Source organism: Formica exsecta, unplaced genomic scaffold (assembly GCF_003651465.1).
Source record: "Formica exsecta isolate Colony F162 unplaced genomic scaffold, ASM365146v1 scaffold379, whole genome shotgun sequence".
NCBI lineage: Eukaryota > Metazoa > Arthropoda > Insecta > Hymenoptera > Formicidae > Formica > Formica exsecta.
Window position 1 is genome coordinate 159,708 of NW_021851033.1, and position 16,650 is coordinate 176,357.

Below are 16,650 nucleotides of genomic sequence, written 5' to 3' on the forward strand. Positions count from 1 at the left end.
TAACCTTATATATGATATAAAAAGACCCAAAAAATTTATTCATTTATGCGGCAGTACGAAAAGTAAGGCATTTGCTTGAGAACTTGTTGGAAATTCGAATACACAATTTGCGGCAACAATCTCTAAATAATTCCCGAGACAAGAGTCGGAAGGAAGATACCGTATTATGTGTAGACGATATGCCAAGAAGAATCTAGCGAACATTTAGTATTTCAAGAACATATAGCTATTTCGTCGTAAAGAAAGACATGCAATAGCGAAGCGTGGATCGGATATAAACTTTATAGATTAGAATTTTATTATAATAAATCATTGATTTTTACGTATAGTTCTAAAGCAAAATGAAAATGAATGAATAACTGATTTTGTACGATATGCAGAACAAGTGATGAACATCCAGTATGTATAATAATAATGAAAAAAGAAATATCGTAGACAATAAAGATTACTTAGCAGAATTAAGTGCAAATAAAAAAAAAATATCTGTAAGATTAGGATGGAAATTTGTTATGCTAAAATAACAGTTTTTTGGACTGTTAACGAATTTCAAACAAGAAAAATTCCTCACGAGATTAATACATTAAAAATGAAAAAGAACAGAAAAAAAGCAATGCATATAGCTTTATAAATATCGATCTAAATTAGCAATTTAATTTAGAAAAACGAATTTCTTTGTAATTTTCTTTCAATCCATCTATTTTTCGTATAACTAAAGTGCGTAGCAAATTATAGAAGAACTTTATGTCGCTAATAAGGTGCAAATATTGAGCTTTATTGAAAGCAGAATTATTATGTTAATTATTATTTCAATCCGATTCACACTTCTCTTCTCTCGCTTTCGATGATGATCCGCAACTACTACATCTGATTACGTACGCGTTATAGTCGTTAAGCGCTACTTACGAATATCCGACATTAGCTGAATTTACTGCCATCTTTTTTGGGTCTATATGTACGTTTGAGCACTACTGCCATTTTCCAAAGGATAGATACGTACGCGAATGAAAAAAGCCTGTCTATAGTGTAATATAATATAAGAAATAAAGTGTAAATTTATATCACGTATATTTTTCTATTAATGACTTTTTAATTTTTCAGAATTTCAAGTCAATTACGGTTCGTCACTTACAAGTGGTAAAGGTGAAATATTCGCATGATACAAATAATCTTCCGATTTCATGAGTGTGTGTACATTATAGATGTTTAAGAATTTAATCATGTGCATACATTTAAGACTTGTCAAAGTTAATTTTTAAATTATATATTATATGTTTTTCTTTTTAACATTTCTAAATATGTTATATATTTGAAAGATAAAAATTCTCTTTCAAAAAAATCTCTCGTTATCCTTATCTTCTTTGAGACTTTCTTCAATTTTTATATTTTTTATGTTATATCTTTAAAGCTTTTCTTAGAATCTTGCAATCTTTTTCTTAAAATTAAATAGAAATTACTATGTTTGATTAATTCCTTCCGTATATTTTAAAGAAAATGCGCTCAAATATATTGATGTATGCATATACTCCGTCCAGCGAGAGAATAACTATGGATCGGACGAAAACTCGTCCGTTTCGGGCAGTGGCGGGATTCAGTAACTTGCTATCGACAGTTTTCGGTATCGTTATAATTAGCGACAGCCAATGGCAAGAGCAATCCTGGTGAAAAGCGCAACTTTCATAGGCTATCGTTCGCTAACGACAACAATGATCGCCGCTAAGACATTAAAGAATCTCGCTACAGGTCTCTGTCGAAACGCCTAAAAAGTCCCCCTTTACGTCGCCGTACTGCTTTCTTTTTTGTTTTCTGCCAGTAAAGTAATCACAAAATCCCCCAAAATCTAAAATTCTCCACAACATGAACGATCTCTAATAAAAATGTTATTATTATTAATTATCTCGTAAATCATAAACATTCAGCTGTGTAATTTAAATATATTACAACGATCTCGATTTTTTATATTACATTGAAATTATAATTGGGCCCGAGCGTGCTGTATTTACATATACAGTACCGAGTAGCGCGCCACGCTCTCCTCACTTTGCTCATCTATGCGCAAACCGTGGTTATTCTCTCACTGGATGGAGTATAGAATCGCAAATTGAGAGAAAATATATTTCATATATTTCTCTTTTATATACAGAGTCATTCAGAAGTGATGGTATAAAATGTAATGATGAAATGTACACACTAATAGAAGCAAAAAAGTCTCAGTAAACATGGGTCCGCAAATGAACCGTTTACGAGATACGTGCGAATGTTATGTTAAGATTAATAAGATTAATAAGATTAATAATAAAAAAATAAGATTAAAAAATAAATCAGAATTAATAACCATAACGACTGATGGCCCTCGCACACTGGACGCGATGAGCAATGAGCGATGGGCGATATCCAATGAGAGCTCTGCTTTTCCGAAAAAATAAAGCTTTCATTGAATATCGCGCGTCGCGTCATCGCGCTGATCTGCAAGAGCCATAATGCTGATATTACATTCAGACAAAATGTTTGTGGATTGGCAATCAGATGGAGAATTCGGAGAATCTCGATAGAGACTCTATCCGTACATATTATTTATGGGACGTATGTGTTATGTATTTAAGCGAGGAGCACACACTTTTGCATAAGTGCATAATAATAAAGCCCGTATCAGACTACGCATTCTCCATCTGATTGCCAATCCACAAACATTTTGTCTGAATGTAATATCAGTATTATGGCTCTTGCAGATTCAAGATATTCAATGAGAGCTTTATTTTTTCCAAAAATCAGAGCTCTCATTGGATATCGCGCGTCGCGTCAACGCGCTGGCTGCGAGAGCCATTACACGACGAAGGCACGCGCAGACGCAGGATCAGCGCACAAGGTTTTATAATTGTAGTAGCCTAATAATTAACTACCAAACGTTGTAATTAGACTACCAATCACCACCAAACGATTGTCTTTCAATTAAGACCAATTTGAACCAAATTGGTTGGTAAATAATATATTTGTCGGCTAACTTTACAGCTTCCAGTTAGCCACTAACCGCACATGGTTTTTTTTTACTTTTTGGATAAATTATGGACCACCAAACATTGTAAATAAAGGATTTGTGACCACCTAACGATTCTGCATCGAATAGTCTATGAGCTCTGTTACACGGCACCCTTAATCGGGTTTAATAACATCCGTAGTTGTGAAACTAGCCAATCACAGCTATTCCTCTGAAGAATGGAATGACTGTGATTGGCCAGCCTTCAAACTACGGATGTTATTAAACCCGATTAGGGGTGACGTGTAAACGTAGTCTATGAGATGAACCGACGGTTAAAATTAGCAGGGTGGTCAACAGAAAATAGAGGTGAAAGAAAACCACTGATCTATATATCTGGATTGCCGATTGCCTTTGTTCTTAATAAGACTCAAAAACATCCCCAAATGGACGCCGCCATCTTACCCGGTAATTTGCCTGCGAGCATGGGAAATTCAAATGAGTTTGACTAAACCACCGCCGTAGAGTTAGCAGAGAAATTAAATATTTTCTAATTATTTTATATTATATAATTTGGGAATTGTTTGGGGAAGTTTAGAAAAATCATTTTAACATTTAGGAAACAATATTTTGTTTCACTGCACTATAATTACTGCAAAGTCGTTCCGAAATATAAAATCATAATGCTACTGACAGTGCCAAAGTAATTTCGGAACGTTGCGGCAGTGAACTGTTATGACGTCATGGATGGTTGTAACGCCGGCAAAAAGGGAACACACCCATAGTATCTCTCTTTCTACGGCGAGCGCGCGTTTGTCTATTGCAACGCTAAGTCCATTCTATATGTCTATGACCACCACGCATGTGCGCACCTCGGGCGTGTAAAATGGCGGACCTTCAATTGGGTACATCGCCAGGAGGCATGTCAGCAATCCAGATATATAGATTAGTGGTACCCTTAGAACATATATAAATAGAAGGGGCATGCCTTTGTTTCCCGATAGAAAAATATGTCGGAAGGAAGTAAGAAAGAAAATCATAGTTGCCTCTCTCTTGTGAGTAACTCTGCTCAAAAGTGCGCATGCACGGCCATGTGTGTGTACACAAAGGTATGTATACTACAGACACGATGCTTGTATGTGTAGTTACTCCCAAGAGAGAGGCAACTACATTTTCTTTCTCACTTCCTTCCGACACTTTTCAGCCTGCTATTCCCCTTTCATTTATATATGTTCTAAGGTGGTACCATGGGACCGCACCATCAAAGTTCCGACTGACAACGTGTCGGGTTCGAACGTGTTTTTTTGCGTGCTGCGTATGTCCTTTGTCTGGACCTTTTTTTGGACTCCCTCCTCTCTTGAGAGGAGTTTTGCTTATATTTTACAAACCCATAAGAAACAATGGTGTATGGGCGACTAATTCCCAACCAGCCATAAAAGAAAGAAGAAGAAGGACCGCACCATCAGGATGCCATTACATGAAGCGCGGAAACGCGGATTAGCGTGAAGGAGAATTCACACCTTGGCAGAATGTACTGCTTACAGCGCGTGTTCTGATTGGCTTTTGCTTTTCTGGCGCGAGTTCTGATTGGCTTCTGCTTTCTGCCTTTCTGCCTTTCTGCCAAGGTGTGAATTCTCTCTAACGCGGAACGAGAAGGGAACCAATCGCGAGCGTAACGAAAATTGCAGAATACTCATACTCACCCTTAAGTCTTATTACTGACATGTAGGTGAGGGTCGCCTATCGTTGAAATTCATCAAATTGACTTTACGTTCGTACTAATATCATTTCGACGACGTGCCGGTGATGAACGCACGACTATTCATTGATTAATCCTTCGTCCTGAACAAGCGATACGGCGGCATTTATGCCTGAGAGGTGCGTATTCGAGTATACGTATGAGAGCGATCTTGTAACATCGTATCTCGCTTGGGGGGGGGGGGATGTTACATGTTACATGTACCAATTACACCGGTTAAGGTTAGGAATCGCTTGGACGAGCCGGGCGCGTATAATCTAAGATTTCGTAAATTTGCTATTTTGCAGGAACGCAACTGGCAATATGAGCAAAACCGGGGAGGGCAATTTAAGGCATCTCCACTATCAGCAGACAGTGTAAGCATCTCCAAAAGATCAAACACGCTTTAGAAATCATGTTACATACATAGGTTTTATGCCAGTAAATAGCAAAACCGAATGCAGACATTATTGCAATTGCTATATCTCTTTTATCCAGCTCTCGTAGAAATATAAGAAGATTATTTACAAAATTTTGAAAGTCCAATGTTTGCTATACTGCAAAAAAAGTTATAATTATTTCCTAATTTGCATCTGTCTAATCTCTGCTTAGTGTTATAAACTTTTACATTTATTTCTAAATCATCTTTTTTATAATATTTTATATGGGAAATTGAAATATATTGCATCTTGAGTGATAAATTGTATGTACCATGGTGTTTTATGGCTCTTATCTGAAGTATTGTATCAACTATTGTATTCAATTGTCTCAAATTTCTATGTGAATGCTTATCACAGCATATTCTTTCATTATGTATTCTTTGTATTTATATTTGATTTTCTTTTCTTTATATTTAAGAGGAAAAAAATAATTGTAACATGTAGAATGATTTTATTTTGTATAAAGAGACTTATATATAGTATTCTATTTCTGTAGGGAGTTCAACGGACGAGAAGATCAACATTCGGTAGAATTATGTAGCACAAATGTAACTATTATCCCTTCTCCCGGTGATCATGATCATGGTAGCTCAAAAGTAAAGTTGAAAAATATTGTTGACTTTACATGGGATCATCATCTTTACACCGGCCAATTGTTGGCTGTTCATGTATCTGGAAAATATTTAGCCTATGGCATAAAAGGTAACATTTAATAGAATTGTTGATTTGCCGTATGTAATGTTTCTGCAAATGTAATCAAAATATTTCCTGCTTTATTTTATATACGATTGTGTTTTAATTATTAAAGTTGGTTCTTCAAATAAATATTTATATCTAGAAAAAATATAATTAGATTTAGGTTATTATACTTCTACTTAGATAAACTTTTTTCTATCTTTTAGTTGGTACCGGTGGTGGGTTAGTTCGTGTTGTTTACAAGGAGTTGGAACATAGAGCTCTGCTGCGAGGAATGCGTGGTTCTATTCAAGATCTTGCATTTGCCCATGTTTCAAATGCAATTCTTGCATGTATCGATTATACAGGATCTCTTTTTATACATACAATTGAACCAACACCATCTGAATTATTGTGCAGTTTAGTATTACAAGTAGATGCGGAAGATGTTTCTCCAACTAGTCATCGAGTAATCTGGTGCCCATACATTCCAGAGGATGATGCTTCTGATGGAGATGAAGTATCAAAATTGTTAGTTCTCACTCGTGGTTCTAAAGTTGAATTATGGTCAGTTGCAACAGTGGCATCAAGATTTAGATCAATAGAGGTATATTTAAGCATACAATTTGACTATAGCTTTAAGTGAAAATATATAATTGGATAATATTTTTATCCTCTTTCTTCTATCATAGGTAACAAATCCTGCTGTTAAAGAAAGTGGAGGAATGATGGAAATTGATCAACATTCAGGAACAATTGTTGAAGCAACGCTTAGTCCAGATGGTACTGCATTAGCAACAGCTAGTACAGATGGAGAGATAAAATTCTTCCAAGTCTTCCTACATAATACTTCACATAATGGTCAACCACAACCACGGTGCTTACATCAATGGAAACCTCATGGGGGACGACCTATCTCCTGCCTATTTTTTCTTGATGATCATAAAAATTATCAACCCGAGTGAGTATCTTAAAAATATTAATTAAGTTTGATATGCATTAAATAGACTCATAAGGGGTTATTATTTATTTCTTAGTGTTCAGTTTTGGAGGTTTGCTGTGACAGGGTGTGACAATAATTCAGAACTGAAAGTATGGTCGTGCGAACTGTGGACTTGTTTACAAACGATCAAGTTTGCTCCAAATCCTTCTACTGGTAAAATGCCAGTGCTGAAAGCAGGCTTAGATCTTAGTGCTGGATATCTATTCCTATCGGATATTTATAATAAAATTTTATATATATTAAGTCTTTCAAAAGACAAAGGTGAAGCATTGGCATGCATAAGTACAGTATCAGAGTTTCTCCTGCCATATCCAATTCTAAGTTTTGGAATCGTTGATGCCGATCAACGTAAGATTCGATCGACTGGCGAATCATTGGAAGATCTATGTACATGTGAAGAGATCGAAGAAAGCGATGAACAACTTGTCATTTCTATGTATCTGGTTCAACCAAAGTCTTTACAAGAGTGTCACATTGCCTTCAAACCTGCCTCACAAGCAAGTGGCAATTATCTTATAGATACACTTACTCATGATTCGTTAGATTATTCCGAAGATTTGCCAGATATGGCAACTGTCACTCACAATGGCATTTCCGGTGAGAATTGTGAAAGAGAGCGCTCTTTATCCGCTACGATTGAAACAACGATTAATCATAATACTAGTGGCTTAAATCTAATGACACCTGATGCATTTAGTTCACCTGCAAAAAAAGAGAATAATGAATTAGAGTCTAATTCCGGAAGTCCAGAATTAGGGAAAGTTTTATCCGGCAGCCCTTCTCTTGCACAGGCAGTGCAAGCTTTGAATGTGTCTGATCCGCCACTCGCAAAAAGCGAGATGGAGGAGCAAGCCCCTGCCAGTTGCGGTAGCAGTCCTTCAAGAGAAGTAAGAGAAATTTTGTCTCTTACTAAACCAGACGAAGAAACTGAAATTGATAATAAATCGGAAACAAAAACAAACGACGAAGATTGGTCTAATATTCCAATGGTCTTGCTCAAAGATGTAAATGTACACGCGATGCAAGAATCGGAGGAATTTTCCGATGAGAATAATCTACAAAGGCAAAAGACGAAAGATGAACCGAAAGCGATGTCCCTTTCAATTGACGATACTGGAACATCGTGGCGACCAAGCAGTGATATCAATAATGTTGAATTGAACAACAAATTGAAATCTATTTTAGAGATAATTCAAGACCAGTGCCAAGAGATAAAAGAATTGCGAGCAGAGGTGAGCAGATTACGAGAAGAATCGCCGGCATCCACACGAATAGAATCCGCATTGGCGAGAATATCTCAGCAGCAAAATGCGAATCTGGAACAAACTTTGTACAGTCAAATGGCTCGTCAACATGAATTTCTAAACACATTCGAAACAACGATCAAAGATAAGATTGAAAGTATCTTGCCACATACAATTGAAGAAACGATAATGCCTTTGAAGCATCAAATGAGATTAGATGCAAATCAAATGGATGAACTCTTCCAGAAGAATATAACTGAATTAATAAACAGTGCACGTGTAAAGGATGCCTTAGCTCTGACAGCTGCAAATGCAGCTAAGCCTGCTTTGGACGCTGCCTTTAAAGAAATATTCACAAGTTTAATTTTACCTGGCATGGAAAACATTTGCCAAGTTATGTTTAAACAAATTCAAGATGTCTTTGTTAAAGGTACTCACGAATGTAAGTAGCCTACATGTATTTCATCATTATTATGAGAATAATTGTTTCTTCAGAGAGTGTATTATGTAAATATATATATATATATAATATCTCTTTATATAGATCTACAACATGTCGACGCCATCGTCGATAAGCAATGTCAGCGTCGTAATGAACAATTAAGTGAAGCGTTATCAACATCAGTACGTGAAGAATTACAGACTGAACTGAATAAAATTTTGACGACAACACAAGATAGTACCATTCGAGCAATTCGTGATTCCATACGGGAGAATCTGAGTCAGCAGCTTACAGAAATTTCTAGTGCGCGGTAAGAAATATGTCGCAAATTTGAAGTTTAAAATTACTAAATGCAGATAAAAATTTAATTACATGTTTCTCTAAACTTGCAGATCAAGAGCTACAACACCTGCTATACCTGTAGCTGCTGTAGCTGATACTCAAGCACGTGTCATGTCTCTTCTTCAAAGAGGTCAATTAAATGCTGCTTTCCAACAGGCTTTAAGTGCAAGCGATTTAGGATTAGTAGTATTAGTGTGTGAAAAAACGGAGCCTTCGAGAGTATTTTCGTGTGCAGGAGTTCAAGGCCAAGGTTTTAGATGCATCTTGCAGCAACCTGTGATTCTTTCGCTCGTACAGCAGTTATCTGCTGATTTAGGACATCGTACAGAACTGAAACACAGGTAATTATTTTTCTTTAATTCAAATTGTACAGATTATATATATTATGATATAAAAAGGAATAATTTTTGTCTTATTTGCAAAATTACAAAATATATTATAAACAAGAATCATATTTTTATATATTATACATACAGGTGGCTAGAAGAAGCAATATTAAATTTAGATCCAAATGATCCTGTAACACGAGAACATATGGGCACTGTGCTAATAACTCTGCAAAATCAATTGGCTGCGTTTGTAGCAAATAATCCGAATCATCGATCAACGCGTCGCATGAAAATGCTCGCTATGGCTGCGCGTGCACTATTAAATCAGCATCCTTGACCGCCACATTTGTGAGATTATTTAAATATACAACATAAGATTTTGTACGTTCTGTTTAAAGACTACTTTTGTCTAAAAAGCAATATTTACAGAAGTCATGTTTAGGACTGGCAGTGATTTATATAAAATGTGGAACAAATATTCTAAAAAATGAATTTATTAGCGTTCGTGCTATACTTTACCAAAATACATTTAAATCCGATTTAATTTTATTTACAACGTTTATATATCTTTAATATGTGCGATAAATTATGTTATTCATTTTTATCTGTTTAAATACTTCACAATGAAAATTTTTTTTAAAGTTTTTACATAAACTGCTTAATTTAATTCTAGGAGCGAAAATATAAAAAAAGAAATGTTTTAAGTTGAATGTAAAATATTGTTGATTTGACGATAGATTAATACTAGAAAATATTCAGTATTAATGTTGATGAAAGAAAAATATTTTTTTGTTCTGATTAAACTCTGCATGAAGGATGCTATATCGATGATGTGTAATGACTATAAAAATGAATTTTCACTTGTAAGCTAGCTGACAGTAAAAGAAATTAAATATAAAGAATATTTCTTCATATTTCATAAATTCCGACCTTAAATATAACGCATGGATTTCATACTTATGAAAATATGGTTTAAAAATTTTTAATTAAAATATCTGACTTTAAAAGAATCTTTTGTTTAATAGTCCTTTATAAACACAATCTTTTATCTAAAAGATTCTATATTTTTGTGACTAACAATTTGTGAATTAGAAAAAGTGTATATTGAAATAAGTATAAGTATAATAATAATTATATTCAATTGAATGATAAAATTGGATTTGTTTTACTTATATTTAATTCAATTCAAATATTTATGTCTAATAAAAATATTACATTATATTAATTACAGTGGCAGATCTATCTGTAAATAAAGTAATGAAAGAATTTTGAACTTCAAGACTCTTAATATATCAATACTTGCATATCATTGTTAGATTGTAATATGTTCAGTTTTTTTCTGTTAACTCAAACATTTATATTATTTTGTTGAATGATTATTTAACACATTAACGATCGTTGATATATTACATAGATAGTACTACATCAGCAGTTGTTAATATGTTAAACAATTTTATTTAATAAAATAATATAAATGTTCGAGTTGAGAGAAGAAAAGTGAACACATTACAATCCAAGAAATGATATTCAAGGATATAATATATATGTTGCTTTCAAAAGCTATCTGTGTTAACGAACGGATAGGTATACATAATTTTTTTATAATAATATGAATATTTCGATATGATAAAAGTTGTAGCACTGTTTGAAACGAATACAACGATGTATGATATAATGGAAATATTTTATATATTATATGTGTTTTATCAACTTGAAATATCGCGGGCGACGCCTACCATTTCATTTTCGTCCCTGCGATATGGCCAACTTCGGATTAAATATCATGATCAAATGACAACGTGACATATGTCAATCTCTATTGCATGAGTCAGAAGACAGAAAAAAAATTATGCATACCTCTCCGTTCGCTAACACAGATAGCTTTTGAAAGCAACCATTATACTCACAATAGAGTTCAGTTTGAACCATTTAATTTGATATATATTTGTTACGGTCTATCTCTTTTAATTTAAAAGATAAAAGTGGCTATATATACAGGATGTCCTAGACCACCCGTATACCCCTTTTCTTTCAAAAACTAAGCATTTTAGAGAAAAACGTTTTGAACAAAAATTGTATGGTTTTGAGGGGAACATAAAATGGTGTCATTGGTTTGACCTTGGATGGGTGTGTGTGTGTGTGTGTGTGTGTGTGTGTGTGTGTGTGTGTGTGTGTGTGTGTGTGTGTGTGTGTGTGTGTGTGTGTGTGTGTGTGTGTGTGTGTGTGTGTGTGTGTGTGTGTGTGTGTGTGTGTGTGTGTGTGTGTGTGTGTGTGTGTGTGTGTGTGTGTGTGTGTGTGTGTGTGTGTGTGTGCATAAATATTTGTTATAAATTTAAACTAAATCCTTTTCAAGAAAAACTTTTATGATTATTTTAAAATCAAAAATGTAAATCTGCCACTTTTTTTATAACTACAAAAAAAAGAATCTTACATATATAATATAGTATAATATATATAATACTATATTATATATAAAATATAGCATTAAATATAGGATTTTGAAAATCTGTTTGAAAGTTCTTAAAAAATGATTGTAAATAATACTGTGCCATCTACATTGAAAAGATTATTTTCCAACATTTTGTACTCTCTACATATGGAAGTTCCTAATTCCAGATTTATATCAATTATATGTATATATTCAGATATTATCTTAAGAGAGAATGGCGTATATTCTCAATATTGTACAATATTGTCCAATGTACTAAATTACTAAAGGATATTGTACATTTCTCTCTACATTGAATTTATTTTTTATTCAATTTTTTTTATATTGTATTTTTTCATGATTAAATAATATCGATCTTAAATTACTTTAGAACTGTGTTACTCTTTCTTTAAAGAGAAATAAAATCAAGCACATCATAAATTATTATGTGTTAAATACAAATACCATCTCTTACTTATCTGTAACAAAAAGTTTTATTGATATTATTACTGCATATTGTAGAATCAAGGAAGATTCTTTCAGGAATTCTCTAAACTTTCATGTCTGTGGCATGTTTATAAGAAATGTATTTAAATCTCTTTCAAATTCATTAAAAATCTACGCATATTAATTAATTAATTATATTGAAAATATTCATTAGCAAATATATCTATATAATAACATGCAGATAGAGGGTATATACATATATATTTTAACTTAGAACAAATTTAAATAAATGCTTTATTTTCTTACATCAACATACAGATACAACAAATATTGTATCTTGTATATAATGAAGTATTTTTTTCTTGTTTTTTTCAATTATCACATGATTTTTTTTTTTTTTTAACATATTTACTTCCTGTATATTATATTCATGGATTGTTCAAAATTTGCATGATTCCTATACAGTTCTATGCCCTACGTTTATTCTTCAATTCTGTTACTAAAGCCTCTTTAATGTGTGGTGCTATTTTAATCTTTCTTTTTCTGATTTTACCAGATTTTGTACCGTTTTTGCTCGATATTATTTCTGGTTTTTTCTTTTTTTTCAAACAACTAAGTGGATTTGGTCCTCCAATTTTCTTCCTTTTCTTTAATTTATCATATTTTTCTTGCACTATTCCCACTTGCTCTTGTAATACTTTTATATTTTCTTTTTGCCAAGTAGTCATACCTAAATCTTTTTGCATAACTTCTGCGCATTTACGACTTGCTTCCGAAGGAGATTCTAGTGTAGGCGTTTTTCCATGTAAATAAATTAAAGGAACTCCTGGAATTAGCCTCAACTTATCTTGAAGCTCTCGATCTTGTGTTGCAATAATATATCTGTAACATAATTTCATAAACAACTTTATATATATATATATATTAAAAAATATACTCTTCTTAGTACTTTAGTTACTTCTCCTAATTACATATATCTAATTCTTCATATATTTAATTTAATTATATATATAATACATGAAACTCATATAATGTATACCTTGAACTATTATTTTTTCGTATCATAGATAGTAAACATTTTGAACCGCTTATTGATTTCTTTTCATGTCCACATTTATGTACAGCATATTGTTTCACTATTTGTGTGGCACCATTAATGTTAAGTTTTTCAGTTTCAGAAATGATACATGGTGTTGTCAATAGCTTTAATTCAGACTGAAAGTATTTTTTAAGTTGCTCCTGTATGTTGAATTTGTTCTGAAAAGAAATAAGGCATACAAATTATAAAAATAACAAATAAATTTAAATTTAACATTGAAATTTAATAGAAAATTGAAAATTTGATACTGTATATATATTATAATGTGTATATATATGGAGCTAACCTGTAATGCCGCGAATGCAAACGTACCATCAATAAGAATTTGAAATGGTTGACGAAATTTGTAATTATTTACATAAAATCCAAGATTTCTCCGAGCTTTTTTATTTCGTAAAGTCATTTTCAAATTTCAACTAAACTTTTTCAAAAATTATTCAAGAGGTATATATAACCTAGCTCTACCTATCGCACACAAATTAGCATAGCTGGGGTGTGTTCGAGAACGTCATCCGTGTGCACACGAGCGTCGTTCTATCTTTGTTCAACTTTCAGTAAATAACGAAGATAAAACAACGTTCAGTGCACATAGGTGACATTGGCTGCGGTCGGGAAGACGCTAGAGATGCTTCGAAGCATTACATTAACCAATCAGAATAAAGAAATTTTTACTCTTTTTGTCCTGATTGGTCAATCAAACGTTTCGAAGCATTTCTAGCGTCTCCCGACTGCAGCCATTCTCGAACGCAGCCCTGCATATGCATAGCATAAGACCTTAGAATATATATAAATGGAAGGGGAATAGCAGGCTGAAAAGTGTCGGAAGGAAACGAGAAAGAAAATCGTAGTTGCCTCTCTGTGTGAGTAACTACACATACAAGCATCGTGTCTGTAGTATACGTAGACATAGTATATCTAGACCGAGTGTTGAGGAATGGGGGCCGATGTGCACGTAGACCGTCTGAACCAATGAGCATCGAACATAAAATCGCTATATTGATTTACATTATTATAAAGGAATTAACTATATTTTAGATCTTTTAATAGTAATAATCGATTGCGCAAGGAATTACAGATTCCTTGGACCGACCAATCAGAAGGCTTTATTTAGAACTAAGCAACTGCGCAGTAGTAACTTTCTAGAACTGACCAGCGGTTACTTTAAGAACGAGCCCGCGATCAAACTGTAACATAATCAGCAATACTAATACTTCATCTTTAAGATTTTAATCAATCATATATACGAATATATAATAAGTATTTTTGCGTAAACGCGAAGAATATGATTAAAATAAATAAAACAAGGAATATGCGCACTACTCCTTAAGCCCGTATCAGACTACGCATTGAAGATTGAAGATTGAAGATTAAAGATTGGAATTTGACTAATCAGAACAAAAGGGAATAAAATTCCTTTGTCTTAATTGGTCAAATTTCAATCTTGAATCTTGAATCTCAATCTTCTATGCGTAGTTTGATACGGGCTTAATGGAATCGTAAAATGCGCGCAATAATAATTTGTTAAAAACATTTTTCTTACACTTTTTACTAATAAAATTATCAACTTTTAATATTATCCAAATTTTAATTATAACATAAAGAACAATAATTTGATAACTTCATGATAACTAATTAAAAACAAATTATTTTAAAACGTTTCCATAAAGAAAGCACTACTATACTATGTACTATCACTACACTATGAATTAATATGCTTGGTAGTAGCCTTAGCCATGCGATTGCGAATAGTACATAGAATATTTAAGAAACCTACATTTATGGGATCATGGATATATAGTACATGTATAACAATAATTCGCGATAGCTTCTTTTAGTCATAGAATACTAAAACTTGTAATCAACTACCAGATTTGAAACAAATTTAACAAGTGATTCCATAAATTAATATTCATAAGCATTAATATAGCTTTCTCATATTATCCTATAGTTTTTCATATTATACCATAGCTTTTTCCATATTATATTATAGCTTTTCGTATTATACTATAGTTTTTATATTATATTATAGCTTTAACATTGTAAAACTATCCGAGATGAAAGAAAAGCGTATAGAAGATCCATCCGCGACACCTGATACAGCGAGCGATAAGCAGGTGCGTAGATCCGCGACGTAGATGCCAAAAACATAAACAATCGATAAGGATATTTTCCGCAGGGTTGAGACAGATTGAGCTTATGAATCTAACTGACTGACTGACTGAATAATGAAGATGAAAGATACGCATAGTTATGCGTTGGAATGATCGGCGGGACTGACTGACAAGGGTGAAAATCTGTATTTTATATACTATTGAGAAAAAAAAATCATGATAACTAATTAAAAACAAATTATTTTAAAACGTTTCCATAAAGAAAGCACTACTATACTATGTACTATCACTACACTATGAATTAATATGTTTGGTAGTAGCTTTATTAGCTACACAATTGCGAACAATATATAAATTTAAAAAACTTACATTTATGGAATCATGGATTACATACCCAGCAAACTACAGCATATCCCTGCCGAAAATGGTCGATTAAAACGGATTAAAAAAATGTAATCCGAATTAATCGGGATTTCTGCACCGAAAATGCGGTTAGTTTGCGTTCTGGAAATTCATTAAGGTGAAGGTCTTCTATGGAAATCTATGATGAAAATATTTTTAAGTATTGCCTATCAATTAGCAGTAAATCCTTACCCAGACAGCACAAGGATATCCTTAGGACGTCCAAAGGGCATCCAGGACATACATGTAGGATATCCTGAGGATATCCTATTTTAATCCTCGGATCTCCTCTGGATGTCCTGAGGAAGAGTAAATTATAGCCGAATACTAGCCTCTGGAGAATCCAGGGAGATCCTGTGCAACATCCTAAGGATTTCTATGGGATATGTCAGGGATATTTTTTGTACGTTTCAGGGAGCAAATTCTGAAAATTGCGGTCTGTTATTTATTGCCAGTACTGAAAATGTAATACTGAAAATAGTTTACGTTCTTTGATATTTGAGATTTTCATAGTCTACATGAATATTAGGTTTGGCTTTCGGGTTTGAGCCATGTAATATTTTCTAAACAATCCAATATCTGAATTCCCTATGTTAAGATTGTATCAGAAATTGAACTGATAAAAAATAATTACACTTTTAATTTCCTGCTAGTTGTTCTTTACAAGCTTTATATAATTCTCAAGACCAAATCTTAAATACGAGATCGCGCGTCGCATAGCGGTAAACAAACGAACTAAGGCTGAATACTATTTCTTGTAACGTTTTTGAAATGTTGCGCACAGTAACATTTCTCATGAAATATTAAATAAATAATAATTTTGAATATATGAAAATGTGCGTATCAAATTCAATTATTAATATTAAACGAAATTAATGTTAACAATTAATTGCACATATATATGTCCTCTGGAAATCCAAAGGACATTCAATATAATAGACAGGGCAGATATCCTACAGACATCCAGGGGTTATCCAGG

The 16,650-nt window shown here is 33.1% G+C and overlaps 2 protein-coding genes across 3 annotated transcripts; one reads left to right on the plus strand and one right to left on the minus strand.

The window, feature by feature from the left end:
* Window positions 1-4,632: 4,632 nt before the first annotated feature.
* On the plus strand, window positions 4,633-10,086 carry LOC115239342 (enhancer of mRNA-decapping protein 4). The gene is made up of 9 exons (XM_029813813.1): window positions 4,633-4,849; window positions 5,018-5,086; window positions 5,646-5,851; window positions 6,052-6,431; window positions 6,517-6,785; window positions 6,862-8,513; window positions 8,616-8,823; window positions 8,906-9,196; window positions 9,332-10,086. The coding sequence occupies exons 1-9, from the start codon at window positions 4,839-4,841 to the stop codon at window positions 9,519-9,521; spliced, it is 3,276 nt and encodes a 1,091-aa protein (XP_029669673.1). The 5' UTR covers window positions 4,633-4,838; the 3' UTR covers window positions 9,522-10,086.
* A 2,251-nt stretch (window positions 10,087-12,337) lies between these two features.
* On the minus strand, window positions 12,338-13,761 carry LOC115239345 (rRNA-processing protein UTP23 homolog). 2 transcript variants are annotated; one of them, XM_029813816.1, is made up of 3 exons: window positions 13,471-13,761; window positions 13,099-13,316; window positions 12,338-12,941 (listed from the first exon to the last, which is right to left on the minus strand). In XM_029813816.1, exons 1-3 carry the CDS (start codon window positions 13,471-13,473, stop codon window positions 12,527-12,529), a joined length of 636 nt encoding a protein of 211 aa, XP_029669676.1. In that variant the 5' UTR covers window positions 13,474-13,761; the 3' UTR covers window positions 12,338-12,526. The 2 variants fall into 2 exon arrangements, with proteins under 2 accessions (XP_029669676.1, XP_029669675.1); XM_029813815.1 differs by having other exon boundaries at window positions 12,340-12,941; window positions 13,445-13,758.
* Window positions 13,762-16,650: the final 2,889 nt, after the last annotated feature.